The sequence below is a fragment of the Conger conger genome, chromosome 7 (assembly GCF_963514075.1).
Source record: "Conger conger chromosome 7, fConCon1.1, whole genome shotgun sequence".
Taxonomy (NCBI): domain Eukaryota; kingdom Metazoa; phylum Chordata; class Actinopteri; order Anguilliformes; family Congridae; genus Conger; species Conger conger.
Window position 1 is genome coordinate 40,573,714 of NC_083766.1, and position 17,692 is coordinate 40,591,405.

Genomic DNA, 17,692 nt, shown 5'->3' on the forward strand with positions numbered 1-17,692 from the left:
TATTGGCCTGTACTCGCTGGAGCCTATAGTTCTTTCTCTCCATAGGGAGCTAGACACGCTACAGGCCAAATGCAGAGATCTGGAATGCCGTTTGCGCATAAGTAATCTTCGGCTTGTGGGAATAGAGGAGGGTTTGGAAGGCCCACGTCCAATGCAATTTGTTGCAGAAACACTGGCAGAAATATTTGACCTCCCTGAGCCTCCACTACTATCTTGAGCCCAAAAATCTTTAATCAAGAAACTGGCAGAGGGAGAATGTCCTCAAGCTTTTGTCATCTGCTTCCATCGGTATGAAATGCATAGCCTATTACGAGGAGAAATAAATCCTGAGGTCAGTGCCTGATCAAGTCAAGAATTATTAACCTTTAATGCATGTGTGCTCTTTTGCAGCAACACCCTGTTACACCCCCCCAAGTGGCCTAACTACATATCTTTGTATGATGGGAGGAAACCGGAGTACCCGGAGGAACCCGGGGAGAACACAAACAGCTGCGGGGTGAACCCTGCCCACTTACGGGTCATGTCACACATACTTATGAGTATGGATATAGCTACAGATATACAGTCCCCTCAAAAAGTATTGGAACAGAAGGTATTATATGAGGTAATATAATGAAAGTAAATAACACTTAATATTAGGTAGCATATCCCTTGCTTGCAATAACTGCATCAAGCCAGCAGCCGATTGACATTGACCAAACTGTTGCATTCTTCTTTTATGATGCTTTTCCAGGTTTTTACTGCAGCCTCTTTCAGTTGTTTGTTTCAGGGGTTTTTTCCCTTCAGTCTCCTCTTCAGGACATGCATGCTCAACTGGGTTAAGGTCCAGCCAGTCTAAAACCTTCCACTCAAAAATCTTTACCGACCTTAATCAAGCCTTGATTTCATTGCTCCTTAAAAAGGACAAGAATCCACTGGATTGCAAATCCTTCAAGGCAGTTCAGGGTATAACCCAAAGTGGCCTTAAGCAGAAACAGTCTTTAAATGCCAACGATCTACTTCTCTTTTTACCAAAAACCCTGGTCTCTCTTCCTCAAGTCCTGTCTATATTGGACTCCTTCAGAACTTTTTCAGGGTAAAAGCTTAACCTTAAAAGTGAATTGTTCCCTGTGAATTTGGCGACTTTAAACTTCCAATATTCTAAGGTGGTCCGTACCCAATTCAAATATTTAGGTGCTAATGAAAAGGAAGGTTTGTTTGACAGTGGTGCCAAGAGCATGGCGTTAAAGAGTGATCAGCTTTGGGATTTAATGATCCTTGAAGAATTTAAGAACCGTGTCCCTTATCATCACATAGCTCAATGAAAAAAAAAAAGTGGTCATAGTACCACAGGCTGGTGTGGCCGTTTTAATTAAGTATGTTAAGTATGTTTAACGCACAAGAAAGCGTTTTCTGAGAAACCCACTGTGCGTAATAAGGACATGGTTTATAAAGAAACGACTAAAAAGGATGTGTGTCCAAAGTCTATTACAGGTATTGTTGCAGGTACTGGTGATTTGGAAGGAAACACACCTGTGTTTTTATTGCAAAAAACAGGTAATTGTTAGGCTAGCTAAGCTTTCCTTAAATGATGCCCCTGTGCAGTAACATGCCTAATTAATGTGCTTATATTGAATATAATTATTTTGGCTGTAGTCCAACCTATTGGAGCATATACTCGTAGCTATTATGGGGCAGCATATCGCCTAGTGACTAGGACATGGAAGGTTGGTGGTTCAAGCCCCAGTATAGCAACAATATGATCCGTGCAGTAGTTGGGCCCATTGCTCCAGGGGAATTGGCCCCTGCTTAGTCTAATCAACTGTAAGTCACGTTGGATAAATAACTGTACTGTACTATGTAACAAATGTGAAGACATAACCCATCACAACGAAAAAGAAATTTTGTTTTGTATATTTTTCACATTCGCGAATTTACACAATGTGTCAAGCGTATAGATTTAATCTATAATTTAAACACTTCAATTAACATGAACACATTAGGCTACATTGCAGAATAATCAAGAGCAGACCAAGGAACTATTAAAGTTACAAAAAATATTACAGCACATACTGTATTTATTTTACCTCATCTACAGCCAGCTATTAGCCGTGATTAAATCTCATGTACGTGTTTGCAAAACCTGCTGCATGAAATGAGGGGTTATAGGCAGTGTGTGTGTAAAGAGAGAATTTTGCCCCAAATGTAACATGGGGCAAAATGTGACAGAGTTTTAGGAGGTGACATCGAAGCTTGAGCGACTTAGCTATTTCAGGTTAAACACACGCAAGAGCTGCTTTGTTCAGGCAGGAACGTTTCCCTTTACATCAATCGCTGAGTTTTATTTTATTGTAACAAGGTGGTCGGCTTTTACAGTCTGTACCTTACCCTCATATTTGTTACATCATTTCAAATTCAATGTGCTGGAGTACAGGGAATTTTTGCTTTCAATGACTAATGTATAAATAATAATAATGTATAAATAACCTAATGATAATGTATTGCTTTATTTGTTTTTATGTAGATACCGCATAGTGGAAAGCTATGTTCTGTTTGCCGGTAGTTTGAATTTGCGTGTCAACAAATAAACACAGATGAAAAATGTTTGCATTCCTAACCCCCTGAAATGGCCACAGATTGATTGCTAGTTTAGAATCTAAACAGTGTATTGCAATAATATAGCTGGTGGTGAATGTGCATTTATTTTAAACTGAGCTTACCTTTACAGCTTCAGAAAAAATGGATCGGTTAGCAATTTTTTGTAAATGTTTACAACTCAGTTTGGTTAACCGTATAAACATTTAAACGAGGACAAATTTGCTATTGGGAATCAATTCCTTTAATGTCCATATTATCTTTCTTATTTATCTCACTAAATTTCTCAGCTTTGCCCTCTGACAGGAAATTTCTATGCTTATCAATCTTAATTAAGGGGGTTTCTTTAAACATGTATAAGTAATTGTGGGCGTGTTCTAACCAGTGTGTTGGGCTTGTGCACATACAGACAATTGCAAGATGATTTGGGATTTATAAAAGGAAATTGAGCACTTGCAGGTGTACGCTAGGTTTTATAAATCAGAATATTTTTTAGCGTACATACATTTCCTCATTTGTATGTAAGCATTCCACAGAGTTTTATAAATGAGGCCCCTGGTCATGAAGCCATGACTGTGTCAACAGTAGCAGTAACAGCAGCTCTGACAGTTTTCTGATGAACATTGAAGTTTATTTTGTAATCCGTACTTTATTATTTTTGTTTGGACGACACCTAAGTGAATGTCGCCTTGAATTGTTTCTTGCTGTTGCCAGGTCATTTCAGTACCAAGCTAATGTAAAACACGTTAAGCATCTTGTATTGGGTTTCCTAGCATTTCCAATTCAGGTGCTGGACAGTTTAGGAATATCGCTGCATTTACAAAGCAGAATGACTATGCAGACATGTAAACATCCAATGAGCGATTGCATTGCAAGCAAATCTTTTTCCGACAAATCTGTGCAAAATACAATAACTTTCATCACAGGGATAGGCTATGTCACTGTAAAACTGTTAGTTTAACTGTTTAACTTATGCTGGTGGTATTTATCTGGCTGTTGTGCATACATGACTGTAAAATACGTCAATATCAGATTTAGTATGCGTGTGAGTTTGAAGTTTAGTGGTACAGCAGACATCATATTGCTTTCGGCCTGTGTATATTCCGATATTGTACCTTTGTAAATAGTTTAATGTTCATCTGCCTCCTAAAATCCAATCCCTTGTCCATGTCATGTGAGGTGGTAAACAGACAATTACAGAAGTACACAAGCCCTGGTCCATATCATTGTTTTCTTGTTGCTTGTAACGTTACATTCCTGTCCAGCATCGCAAGTGAATAGCAACCCCTGCTGAAAAAAAACAGCTGGTTGACCAGTTAGACCAGCTCCATAGGTTAATCCAAGAATCCGGGTCCAATCTGAACACCGTGTAACAGTTTTATGTTCTTGGCTATTGTCGGTTGCATGTAACATATGATAATTCAGAAACATTTCTGTAGATTAGTGAAACATAGCCTATGCTATATGGTGCTTCATATGTCAGTTATCGCGAGTGTTCGCATTGAAAATTATTTCCCAAATGTATTGGTAATAAATATGCCATTTGGAAACGGCTGGTTCAATAAACTCATCCATACATGTTATGTATGCTACTGAAATAACTGTAGCTGACCTGATTTTTAACAGTCACGCTGGTTTTATGTAGGCTACAATCAGTGGCATAGCACAATACTGCTGGGCTTCCCCGCAATGTTAACACAAGGCCCTTACGATCTTGACTTACAATTAAACACATTTATCCCGTATAATGATAACATGCTGCAATAACGGCCATAGCTTTAGATGGAATATTGGGAAAATAGAATATTGCTGGAGAATGGCTGGCGTCTAGGGGGGTGGGGGGGCATGCTCCCCGGAAGGTCATTTTTAAAAGAATGTACATTTCTGGTTAATTTTAAGGGGAAAATGACAGATTACGGAGTTACTGATCATTATTGCTGGGTGTTATATATAGCAGATATATAGCAAATACTCGTTGAAGTGGCAGAGCAGTCACGCCAATAAAAAAATATAATAAAAGGATCAGATCTCATGCGCGTAATTAACAATAACACAACTGTAGCAACAGTAGGCTAACAAGTGCTAGAATTTTCAAATTGACCCGTTTTCAGTTCCCCTTGCAAAAGACATTTCGACCTCAATTGGGTATTCCTGGTTAAATAAAGGTAGATTTTTTTTTTTTTATTGCCTAAATACAGAAAACCAAGGGGAAGTCATCTATAGGAACAGCTTTTGAGTGAATTACATTGAGGCTTTCTAATCGTTTAATTCTACATTACAGAATGAAAAAACATGCTTGTTTGCTATCAATTTAAGAGAAAATTGCTAGAGCTAAAATGGCAAATTCCATTATTAAAATAAAACACAATTATTGTGTATACCGTTTTTATTTCAAAGTTTGTTTTTGTAGGCATACACTATGTTGTAGCCTATGTTTACGACGTTTATGAGCAACTGACCGTAACAGGGGAAGGTGCACTGGTTATCAGCATACTGTTGACACAGGACGTCAAAAACCATCTCCAGAACTGACAAGGATGAGAAATTTGATCCCAGCGTGTTCCAAAATCTCTATTATTGCATGTATACATTGTCTCCTAACATTTGCCAATTGGATATTGATAAAATGCGTAGGCCTATATTCAGCAATCACATAGCCTAAACCATGTAGCTGCTTAATAGTAGCCTAATGAGCAACAATGAACCAAAATGTGGTATCACATCATTTGAATCCAGATTGCATGCACGTTGGCTTACTACAGGGATAAGCAATGCTAAAAGCAGTTTAGTGCTGCAGCAACGTTGGGGACACTAGGTGAGATGGACTGGTGATTGACGAACGGAGATTTGATAGGCAGCGTTTAATTAGCTGAATTGCAGGTCTTTCTGTGCAACACTATTTGGTAACTCAGCTGATAAGTCGTCTTCGTACTGAACTGGCAATGCATAGGCTACGGAGTGGGACTGATCCGTTACATTACATTAATGGCATTTGGCAGATGCTCTTATCCAGAGCCACATACAGTTGATTAGTCTAAGCAGGAGACAATCCTCCCCTGGAGCAATGCAGGGTTAAGGGCCTTGCTCAAGGGCCCCACGACTGTGCGGATCTCATTGTGGCTACACCGGGGATTGAACCACCGACCACCTGGGTCCCAGTCATGTACCTTAGCCACTACATTACAGGCTACCTCTGATAATAGCACTTCTTTAATAGCATGAAACTTGCATGTGATTTTGAAAATGGCAGTGAATGTTCGCGGAAAATATATTGCCTCTAAAATTATCCTCGTCATTTTATATTTGCTGCTGAGGACCTATTAGCTGTTAGACAGGATGCATATAAAGCACATATTTTGTAACAGGTGAGCGAGGGGCCCCCTGCTATATGCAGGGCTATGCCAGTGGATTCAACCAAATACATAAACCCACTTCCCTGTTTTAAATTGCCGAATTTGTTTGTCGGCTATGACCCAGAAAAACAAACAGACATTTCGCAATCTGGCTGGGATGATATGCATGATAATAACGGCACAGAAATTTGGCTAAATATTTTTGCATGACCTAATTGGGGGAATTCAAGTTCCCTGCCATCCCCCCTTTCTGGATCTGGACAGTGCCTGATTTCGTGGTTTGGGTTTTCATAGTCACGTGATGAAGCGTGATGTGAGCGTGATGAAGTCACACAGGAATGTGAAAATACTTCCACTGAACTATACATCATTGTACACTACGCTGGGGGAGTGGAGGAGAACAGAGTTTTAGCCGTTTTTGTTCCAATATTTCGAGAAATGGGACAGTGGAGGGAGGGAGTCCACAAAGATCGATGTTTCCCTCCTCAGGTGGTAGTGGATTTAAGGAGTATGCACTTTCTGGCTAATGGGACACACCCGTTGTCATGACAGGTTATTTCTTACCTCTTTCAAGATCGCAGTTAGCTCAGCTAACATTAGCTATTGATACTTAAGTTACTTCTAGTAAGTAGTAGCTACTAGTAGCTAGCGATACAACAGTTACAAGGCTATAATCAAGCTATTCAACCTAAATAAATATATGTGTTACCCAACTAATGTATTACTTACCTAGCTAGCTATCTTCAGGCTTTAGTCCATACTAAGGCCAAAATAACTCTGTAATATTATGCGTTTACATACTAGCCATCGAATATGCCTATTGGCGTGTCTTGTTGGGAGAGCTAGCTAGCTCTATGCTTAGCTAGGTAGTCTATATCGGTTTGGTGGTAAAGGAATGATAACATTACTAGCTAATTGCATTAGCTAGCTAGCTATGTAATGTTAAATAGAACAATTTAGCTACGATGGCAACTTCTAGCTAGCTAGCTAGCTATGTTATTAAGTCATGTAAAGCATATACATTACTCCAACAACAACAGTTGCCTTAATGTAACATTACCTACGGACTTGCAGCCATCATCAGCTAGCTCATCCTGGCATGAGGCTTATGACATCTTCTCTGTTCACTCTCACTGCCCACCGCTACATTAATTACATTGAGTTATCATAGCTACCAAGATGGGCAGAGCTAGCTAGTAACTGGCTTTGATCATGCTGTAACGTTAGCTAGTTTGAACAATATAGTTAGCTAAACTTCGTCTCCTATGGTTGGGTGGTTACATAGCTAGCTAGCAAACATATATCTAGCTAACCTGTGCAGTCAGCAGCTATTGAAATGATCTTGTGATGGAGCTGTCATGTTGTTGTGCTCTGGGGTGATGTTGCCCCATTGGATCTAGGATCAGATTTCCCTCCCCAAATCCTTAACTTAACCATAAGTAAATGAAAAAAAAAAAAAAAAACAGACCCCCAATCACAATTACGTTCTTGTTATTATCCTTGTTTTTGTTTTGTTTTTCAACTTCGGGCAATGTTGCTACGGCAAGCTGGAAAGGAAAAATTTAATATGCTCACACAACCATACAGAAGTTTCACCACATGCAGTGCCATGTAATTCCAATGGAGGGAAGAATGGATGCATTTTTAAACATGGCGGATGGTCTTTATTATTATTATTCTTTAATTCTACATGTCCTGGAGCACCTGTTAAGACATGATCATGAACACCAGTACATACCAAGATATGTAAATAACACAGGCCCAATGAGCTTACAAGATTTCTATTTTCATTTAAAAATTTAATTTTGAATGCAATTCACTTCTGATTATCTGCTTATAAGTACACATATCATATAATGAAATATTAAGTGTTTATAGACAAGTTTATACAGTCTAAAGCATTTTTAGTTTAGTTTTGTTGTGGCTGATTAGTGTGTATATAACACATTAAATTTACTGATTACAGACATCTTTATATCCATGGCCACACTAATGCAGTATTCTGTATTATATATGCAGGGGGGAAAATGCAGATTAAAATTTATCTTGCATTCCAAACAAGCAGATATTTTGAGGTTAACTTTGTCATATTAAAAGGTGCTGATTTGAGAAGCTGCACCAACTGCGACTGGCCCTGTGGAAATAATTGCTGCTACAGACACTCACACTCACACTCACACTCATTATGTATTTGATAGGTAACAGTCTTAAAATACTTATTTTAGAGAGCAAAGTTCTCCTGGCTGATTCCAGGTCTCATAAAGTAACAGGAAGTTGAGCTTTTTATCCAGAATTAATTTAAACGGTAAAGGAGATTTATTATTGAGAGATCAAGTATGTATTGTGAGGAATTTGCCCTTTGTCACCAGAAGAAGAGAGCACAAGCAATTTTAATAATCATCATAAGGCCACTTCAGTTCTAAAATACTGTACGGCAGTGACAAGGAGTATAGTCTTAAAGTAGCAGCTGCATGGTTTATTTGAATTGGATATTAGTTTTTGTGGACCTTCCTGCACGTTCCTGCATCTTCACAACATGCATGCTTCCTGCAGGGGCTTTAAACATACACACAAACACTGACCCATGATTTGCTTGGCAAATTATATGTGTACTGTACTCAAGAGCACAGCTGTGGCGGTTTATACATGAAGGACTCATTTCAAAATGCTGCTCACTCACTTTGCTGATCCTGGTGCTAAACACAGTTTTGTGTGGGTACAGGGGTAAACGGGTGCAAGAGAGCAGGGGTAATGCGGTATGGGCAGACTGGATGACAGGGGTATGGGTATATTGGGGACAGAGGAGCAGGGAGAGATGGGGATAACATACAGGTGTATGGGGGGTATAGGGTCAGACTCACTCCTGTTTCTATCTGCGCTGGGGTGTGGTTCTGGTTCCAGTCGAATGTCAAGTGGAAAGAGGAGCACAGTGGAGATTGGACTGTCCTGCTGCAGTCGCCAAGTCTGCAAAATCTCTGATTCACCCACGTATACATGCATGCATACACAATTACACACACATACAAAGGCAGACACATAGACACAAATCAATAATGGTCACTCAATGAAAATATGAACAGTACAATTATTCTTTTTCTTTGTTTTTTATTCTTTTTTTCCCCGGATGAACCACCTCTAAGGTAGGCTACAATAGTCACAATTTCCATTTCACTACAGAAATGGTAATGGAGTCTAGGGATGTTGATACCAATACCAGTGAATCACCCGATTCCATAACAAACTTAACTGAGAGCACAGACTTGAGGCAAGCGCAGAACTGAAAAGCAAATTCTAGTGCAGTTCTATTTCAAATTGGTCAACATGCCACCATAAGGGACTAGCCTAGTCAATGTTGAGCTGTTTGGAGACAGAATAACAAATTAACCACTCCCCCCCACCTGCGTAAAATCATAGTCCAAGTCCACAAGTCCACAGGCTCATTCTCTTTTAGCCTCCTGATGTGGCTTGTGAGACAGAAAATGAGTACTGAGCAACAGACATCAAACAGGTTGACCAAAAAAGCAACAGCAGTTGATGACATTGAGAGAGCTGTGAAGAACCCCAAAACATCAGACAGAAGAATCCGAATGCGAGATTACAAATTATTTGCAAAGTAATACAGATATGAGCCACAAAATGTTCTGGAACAAAGGGTCATGGCTTGGGCTTGCATGGCTGCTTCTGGAGTGGGCTCACTAATCTTTATTGATGATGTAACTCTTGATGGTATCAGCAGGATGAATTCAGAAATCAACAACTTCTATGGAGGAAGTTTGTGTGGCAGTTGTTAGCGCTTAATGCTACATTCAGGCTCTATTGCCTATAGCCCAGTCTGTGGCAACTTCTGTTTTCCAAGTAGCAGAGCCCTCTTGATTAGTCCCAGTCGCAACTTTTTTTGTGTGTGTCAGGGTGTTCTTGCCCAGTGGTATGTCAATTTGTGACATTTTTCCCTCAGTTCAGGGTATGACTTGTTGGTTTCCCTGAGAAATGGTACACCAGGACTTCCATGGGTTCCCCCCCACTGCTACATTCCCCTCAAGACTAATTTGGGACTTCAGTTGACCCATATAGTAGCGTGTTGACTGATATTAAATAGAACAGAGGGTTATGTAGGTCAGTGTTTCTTAACTCCGGACTCAGGAACCACTTGCAGAAGGATTTTGTTGTCACCAGGAAGTTGAGTTGAGAAACACTCATATAGGTAACCCAGCTTCTATGACTGGAGGTCAGCATGTCATGCAGTGCAGTCACATGGGGAACTGCAGTGTAGTTACACAGGGAACAGGTGAAGTGGAAAATTGTATAGCCATTTATATAAGACATGGAATGTTAAATATAGAGTTTATTGAGGTTTAGTAAACCAACTAACCCAATTATTAATGGAAGTAATAATTAACAAATTCATTCTTAAATTTGAATACATATTATACATGTTTTGATCTGTTGTTATTTTACAAGGTTTCGTTTAAGAAGTATGTATGTAATCCTGTGATTTCTGAGACGTAGTGGTGATCGACGCCGCATAGCTGAAGGCCTCTGGTTGGCTGTGGTAACTCAGTGATTTGAGACCTTGAGCCATCACTGCCCTCCCTTCATACCAGCCCATATGAGATAATGTGTTGCTTACTACATAGAAAAGGGAGTGTGGCCCTTTGCGCCACAGAGACAACTTATAGAACATAACTAGCACTGCACTTCTCATGAGAATACAACCTTTATTAGAGCTTTAATGAAACTTATTGAAACTTAATTTACATTTTAGTCATTTGGCAGATGCTTTTAATCCAAAGCGATTTACAAGTGCATAGGTTCTTCCACAAGCATCACATCCATAACTAGTAAAATACACATGAAGGGATGTTCTAAACAAAAATACAGTCATTGTAAGTGCAATTTTTATTTTATTTTATTTTTTGGGTTAGACAAAACCCAAGGGTTTACTAAGGTAGTTTGAAAAGGTGTGTTTTTAGTCTGCATCAAAATAGGGGGAGGGGCTGAACTGAAAACAGGCGTGAACTTGCAGAAAACAGGCGTGAACATGCAAACGATGTAGCACTCATTATACTCTATGAAATACCCATTTTGATCATGAAGTGATTCTTCATGTAATCTTGTTTAATGAGAGCATTTAATGAGAAACTCTACCACTAGTCACTACACAAGTATTTCTGGCTTACTACTGGATTAGTTTGCACCAGAACTGCAGTTGGCAAAATAGAATGAGCCAGCGAACTCGCACCTGTATTTGTAAGGTTAGGTTCTATGCTGGTGGAGGGGGTGGATAATTTGGTATTCTGTCAAACAGCTCAACCTCAGCAAGACTTGACGTATATATGGTGGCATGTTGACCTTTATTCATAGAACCTGGCTTACCTACGTAGCCCTCTGTTCTTGTCTCCGTTCTACTTTCTTTGGTGCTTTGGTAGAAAATGATGGACTCTCCACAGAAAATTGGCAGTGGGTATTAGGCATGGACATGGCAGCTGTTGCAATAGTTTATTTGACCTTCCAAATTCAGGTGAGAATTGGACATGTTCAGCCCCTGTGACATCTCTCTTGCTCAGCTAGCCTGCTTTTGTAGGGTGCTCTTGAGTTCCTGAAAAGAAGACTGGGAAGAGCAATCACCTGTGTTGTGACCTATTTAAATTTATCTCCCATTCTTCTTTTTTTTGCCTTCCCTCACTCATGGTATGTTTTATAACATTTTCCAAAATCATTTTCACTCATCCCTGTCCGTGTGTGCGCACAACTTATATCTAACAGACTTCTCATGTTATTTTTGTACATGTTTTGTTGAATTAAATAAGTATTTGCCCTGTAATTTCCTTGTGTGGTCTCCCATTTTGTCATGGCCTTATGAGCCCGGCGACACCCCAGTTTTGGTGCTAATATTTATTTTAAAAATGTAAAACCATAAGAAACCAAACCATAAAAAGGACATATCTTTAAATGTATAATAACTTTAAGCCTGTTGCGTGTATGTGTGTGTGTAGCAGGTCTTACCTGGTCCAGTTTGCTCCACCAGTGCAAGGCCCACACAGCCATTCTGACAGCCAAACGCAGAGAACCGCCGGCCCCCAGGTAAACCCAATACATCCAGCCACAGCACACTGCAAAAAAAAGAAATGAAATAAACTGCATTATATTTTAGAAAGTTGTTTGTCTTAATATTATGCATTGATTAAATCGGCCCAAATCTAAGGAATCCAAATGCCTTCACTTTGTTGAATCATTAGTGTTATTAATTTGTAACAGAATGTAGAATGTTATGATTTGATCACAGTTAACTATTAATCTTGTAATTTCAGTTATAATTGTTCCTTTAGTCAGTTGCTTATTTCTGTCCTATCATTTTGATTTGAAATAGCGGTATTTACAGCCGGGTTGGTCCCCTGTATCACAGAAACATTTTTATATTTTTAATGGTGGAAACATAGTTTCATGGTCCCTACAGTTACTTTGTTAATCTTTAAACATTCAATTATGAAAACAATCAAAATAATAACTTTGAATACTTGGGTCATTTGGTTCAATGCATGGCGATTTTTGAAATTCCATAAAAAGGTATACATGCCTTTGATTCAGTGTTTTTACTGTGAATATTTGGAAAAGAATGCTATAAATCAGCATTCAATTCAATACATGGCACTATTTAAAGGTACAAAAGGTTTTTGTCTTAAAACATTATTACAAGACGATTGTAAATCCCTTCCTATCATGAAAAAGGCTCACTCACCCTCTCACTCTGAGCGAAAACATCATATAGCTGCACAATAATTCAAGCTCATTTGTTGAAAATTGGTTCTAATTGCCACAGCCAATGGCATTTCAATATCAGCGTGTTAACAGAGAAGGGGTGGGATAAAAAGTGTTGTGGTTTGAGCGTTTTGTTGCTGCAATTGTACCTTTAAAAATCCCTATAGGGATTCAATTTATTTTTCTTTTCACAGAAGACTGTCACAAAGACACAATACAGAGTAACACAGGAGAGAATTAAACACATCAATCCTAAGCCCCCAGTAGCATATGAAGTAAATGACTCCCTGAGGGGAGAAAACCCCTCAGTGGCAAGAAAAAAAACACCCCGATAGGAAGAAATCTTGGGAGAAACCCGGCCATACATATTACCTCCATTTTAGGGTAATTGAACCGCTGGCCTCTCCACTGCTTCGGATTAGTCTGGTGTATTCAATTGCTGCCAAGTGCAAAGTTGCTATAAGAAAGCTTTCAGTATCTAGTCCTGATTCTAGGCTTTTGATTGTCTTTGGAGTCTGTTATTGACAATTGAGTTGCACCAATGACAAATCAAGGAAGCTATTATGAGAAAGATCAATAAGAAAAAGAAACAGTCAGAAATACAGTATATGCCGAACAATATACTTACCAAAATTAACTCATAGTATGTAATGAATGTGTATGGAATGAATATGTGTGTGTGGAACAAGTCAGACAGAAAATGACGAAAATACCTTTTTATATATATCAAATCTACCAAGGTTCGTATAAATGTATATTTTTTTATTTAGTGGTTAACCATGACAATCTAAGACCTGAAAGACATATACTACAAAGTGACTTAGACTGGCTGATAGGGTAAAAGTCATATTTTTGTATTTGCTCTGAACTCCACAATTTTAGAATTGTAATCGGGCATATTCTCAGAAAGGGTATTTTCCACCATTTTGGTTTCACCTTAGAGAATTTCACCAATTCTTGGGAAAGATATTTTATTTCTGTACTACACAATTTTATATTTGTAACCAAACAATTCCATAAGATCAATTTCTGGTGTAGCCTACTGTATTCCCACATTGGACTGAAATAATGTGTTGTTCTTTAATAGTATTCTTTACGTGTAAAGCCCTGGATATTAAAAAAGTTGCTCTGGAAATAAACTCCGGTATGTTGATGAAACAAACTATCGGGGCAAATCATATTCACATGATTTGTTGTCTTTCCAGTTTCCCTAATAGAAATATCCTAAAGACTTATTTCAGTCCAAATGTAGCCTTCTTTTACATTCGATTCATTTTGTTTTATTTATCGCTCAATTTCATAACGAAACACTAGGGGGCAGATGTAAAAACAAGTTCAGTGAGCTCTTTCAAAAGGTCATTAAAAGGTAGTTGACTGAAAATACCTATTTTTGTGACAATGCATACTGCAGTCTAATCATAATAACATGCCCTGCCATTAATACAATGGCCCTTTACTTTACTTGTGCAGTAATTATGAAATTATAAACATTTGGGCAATTGATCAGATAAAGCAAATGTCTATCAGATAGCACTGCACACACACACAAGAAAAAAAAGCACATGCTTTCAGTAGCACACAGACACACAAGAATGCACTGACTTGCTGGGCAGTTCCTGCAGCTCTGGGAAAAGTCTCTCCACAGGATGCTCCTCAAATTGGTGCAGTGAAGCATTCTCGATAGATTAGATAAGAGTTTACATTAGAAAGTGTTGCCATTAAGCAAAAGCTAAATTATAAAGTGCTAGAACATGAGAAAGTTTTCCCTCTCTAATTTCTCCTGCTGTAGGCATATAGTCAGGTGTGTGATTAACCAATTATACCAAACAGGAGCTAATGATCATCAATTTAATATGTAGGTTGAAACACAATCATTAACTGAAACAGAAACAGCTGTGTAGGAGGGTTATAACTGGGTGAGGAACAGCCAAACTCTAAGGTGAGGTTGAAGACAGTTTAATGTCAGAAGTCATACACCATGGCAAGACTGAGCACAGCAACAAGACACAAGGTAGTTATACTGTATCAGCAAGGTCTCTCCCAGACAGACCTTTCAAGGCAGACGTTGAGGACTGTAGACGCAGTGGCCGGCCAAGTTAACTTAGTGCATCAGATGAGACATCATGCTTACTTCCCTTCGCAATCGGAAGATTTGAAGGCAAAAGATGGTCACACCAAATACTGATTTGATTTAGATTTTTCTTCTGTTCATTCACTTCTTCTGTTCATGCATTTTGTTAATTGATAAAAATAAATTATTAACATTTCTATTTTTTGAAAGCATTCTTATTTTACAGGATTTTTTCACACCTGCCTAAAACTTTTCCACAGTACTTATACACACACACACACACACACACACATACATACATACATACACACTCGCCAAGCACTTTATTAGGTATTTATTAGTACTAAGGATGTGACAATTCATCAGTTTTAGTAATCGGTTACCATGCCATTTTTTAACCGGTTAACCGACACTGCTTAGGGGTTGTATCTTTCTTTCTTTTTTTACTGGATTACTGAGGAATTTAATTGTATTTTCAAACTTAATTTTTGGCCATCTCAATAGTTAAATGTCAACATTGTAAGTCAGATAATAGTAAGTCAGCCTAATTGCCCAATGAAATATTTACATTTACATTGACATTGTGCAGTGTAACCTCACAGTTGCAGAAATCTGTAGTAAATCCCCGTAGTAGGCAAAGATGGTCGATCGTGTGTCATTGTTTAAAAATGCATCTTGATTGGCATGAAACCTGTGAATATGCTGATGTTAACAACTTTGTTACAGATGGGGGTTTTTACTCAAAATTCCGTGGTAACGCAATATTTGCCTGATATATTATAACACAGGGTCTGTTTTACCATAGGTCTAATGATTTTACTTTCTCATGTCAATGCAGGTTGCTGTACAATTTGATATATTCTTATGTAACGGTAAACTTGCATTTTATATGCCAATGTATTTTATATGGCGTGGGACAATCGTGGTGGTGAGATTAACATGTCCATTTTTCCTGAAAGCAGGGAATTTTTGCTTTCAATATCCGATGGATAAATAGCCTAATGATAATGTTTCGCTTTATTTATTTTTATGTAGACAGTGCATAGTGGAAGTTCGGTTTGCCGGTAGTGTCAACTCACGTCAACAAATAAACACGGATGAAGAAACGCCATAGATTAAGCCATAAGTGAACTAACAGCTACAGATTTAAAAACACACAGAAATTATTTGACAATAGTACTGTAGCATTAAATTCCATGCGGTCTTTGCATTCTTAACCCTCTGAAATGGCCGCATTATACGACTGTAGCTTGTGGATTGAATGTAAACAGTGTATTGTAATATTTTGTACAACATTTGTGCAATGATGTATTGCTTTGTTTATTTTTATGTAGATACAGCATTGTGGAAAGCTACGTTTAGTTTGCTGGTAGTTTGAATTTGTGTGTCAACAAATAAACATGGATCTTCTGTAAACCTTAAGAAACGACACAACGTTACAATAAGCCACAAGTCAACCAACAGCTACAGAAATTATTTGATAACTCTAATACTGTAGCATTCAATTCCCTATGGTGTTTGCATTTTAAACCCCTTGATTGCTTGCTCGAACTACTGAAGCTAGTTGATTGATAGTTTAGAACCGCAATAATACGTGTGGTGAAGAACATGCATTTATTTTAAACTGAGCTAACAATTTCACCTTCATAAAAAAATATATATATTACATTACATTGCATTATTGGCATTTGGCAGACGCTCTTATCCAAAGCGACTTAAAGTTGATTAGACTAAGCAGGAGACAATCCTCCCCAGGAGCAATGCAGGGTTAAGGGCCTTGCTCAAGGGCCCAATGGCTGTGCGGATCTAATTGTGGCTACACCGGGATTAGAACCACCTACCTTGCGGGTCCCAGTCATGCACTTTAACCACTACACTACAGGCCGCCCTGTTATTCAACACTCTGTGGAGTTCTGCGCAGCTGATCTCACCTCTTTGTATAGGTGTATGCGCTGGTCATGGCCGCTGAGCAGAAACACAGTCTCAATGTAGCCATCAGCACACTGTACCCTGCGCAGAAGAAAATACACTCTCATTCCAGGGTACCCTGTGTTGGCACCACCCACTCCTAATCAGAAACAGGCCTCTATATGCACTCACTCAGTGTGGTAGAGCTGGAAGGGGGTAAACTGTAGCTCCAGGTTCAAACAGCTTTCTGCAAGAAATAGGGAAAAATACCAGGAAAATACAGTAATTACTCATTTGAAATTGCTGTGTACTATGGGGGTGCATTCTTTGTGAGGGAGTCTTCAAGGGGTTACCGCCATTGTTGGTACCAGAACCATTCTGTCTGCAGGACAGACATGGCATTGGCATCACAGAACAAGCCACACACCCTAATGGATCCATCTGTAGGCTATGTATCCATGGTTACCAGTTTTACTTGCTGGTCTGGTCTGTCACTATTGCTCACATTAACAGTGAACTTTGGGTGCACTTACGTCTCTTCCTGCTGTAAGGAAAATTATCTTCTAAATGTGTGTGTATGTGTGTATGTGTGTGTGTGTGTGTGTGTGTGTGTGTGTGTGTGTGTGTGTGCGTTTCACAGCTCACGTGCAATGGACTCCAGGTTGAACTCTGACCCCGGTTCATAGTCACAGTAGATGTTGAGGAATGGGCTAGCCTTATCACCAGAGTCCTGCAAAAAAAAAACAGCAAAAATGGTTCACATTAGTGTTGGATCAATTCCAAAACTTTGATTATGGTCCCGATACCAACTTTGGTACCTCAGTATCGATAACAAATAGAAACTTCAGGGGAGAAACTTAATCCAGAATGACTCATAAAATGAATGGGTAATTGACAATCTATTAATAAAATAGCATAAAGAAAATTACATGCCAAATACGGATATAGTAATTATTGTGAAATATGCATTCATTAATTAAACCACTAATGTAATATTTACACTCAGGGGGGGTTCAAAGTTCAAATATTA

At 38.8% G+C, this 17,692-nt stretch overlaps 1 protein-coding gene across 3 annotated transcripts in view; it reads right to left on the reverse strand.

The window, feature by feature from the left end:
• kptn (kaptin (actin binding protein)) overlaps positions 1-17,692 on the reverse strand; it is a 40,272-nt gene that overhangs the window by 14,313 nt on the left and 8,267 nt on the right. For all 3 annotated transcript variants that reach the window (XM_061248153.1, XM_061248156.1, XM_061248155.1), the window contains exons 3-8: positions 17,308-17,392; positions 16,855-16,909; positions 16,686-16,764; positions 14,286-14,359; positions 11,931-12,037; positions 8,789-8,902 (exon numbers count right to left, since the gene is read on the reverse strand). In XM_061248153.1, the coding sequence (XP_061104137.1) occupies positions 8,789-8,902; positions 11,931-12,037; positions 14,286-14,359; positions 16,686-16,764; positions 16,855-16,909; positions 17,308-17,392 (514 nt within the window). The remainder of the gene's footprint in view (positions 1-8,788; positions 8,903-11,930; positions 12,038-14,285; positions 14,360-16,685; positions 16,765-16,854; positions 16,910-17,307; positions 17,393-17,692) is intronic.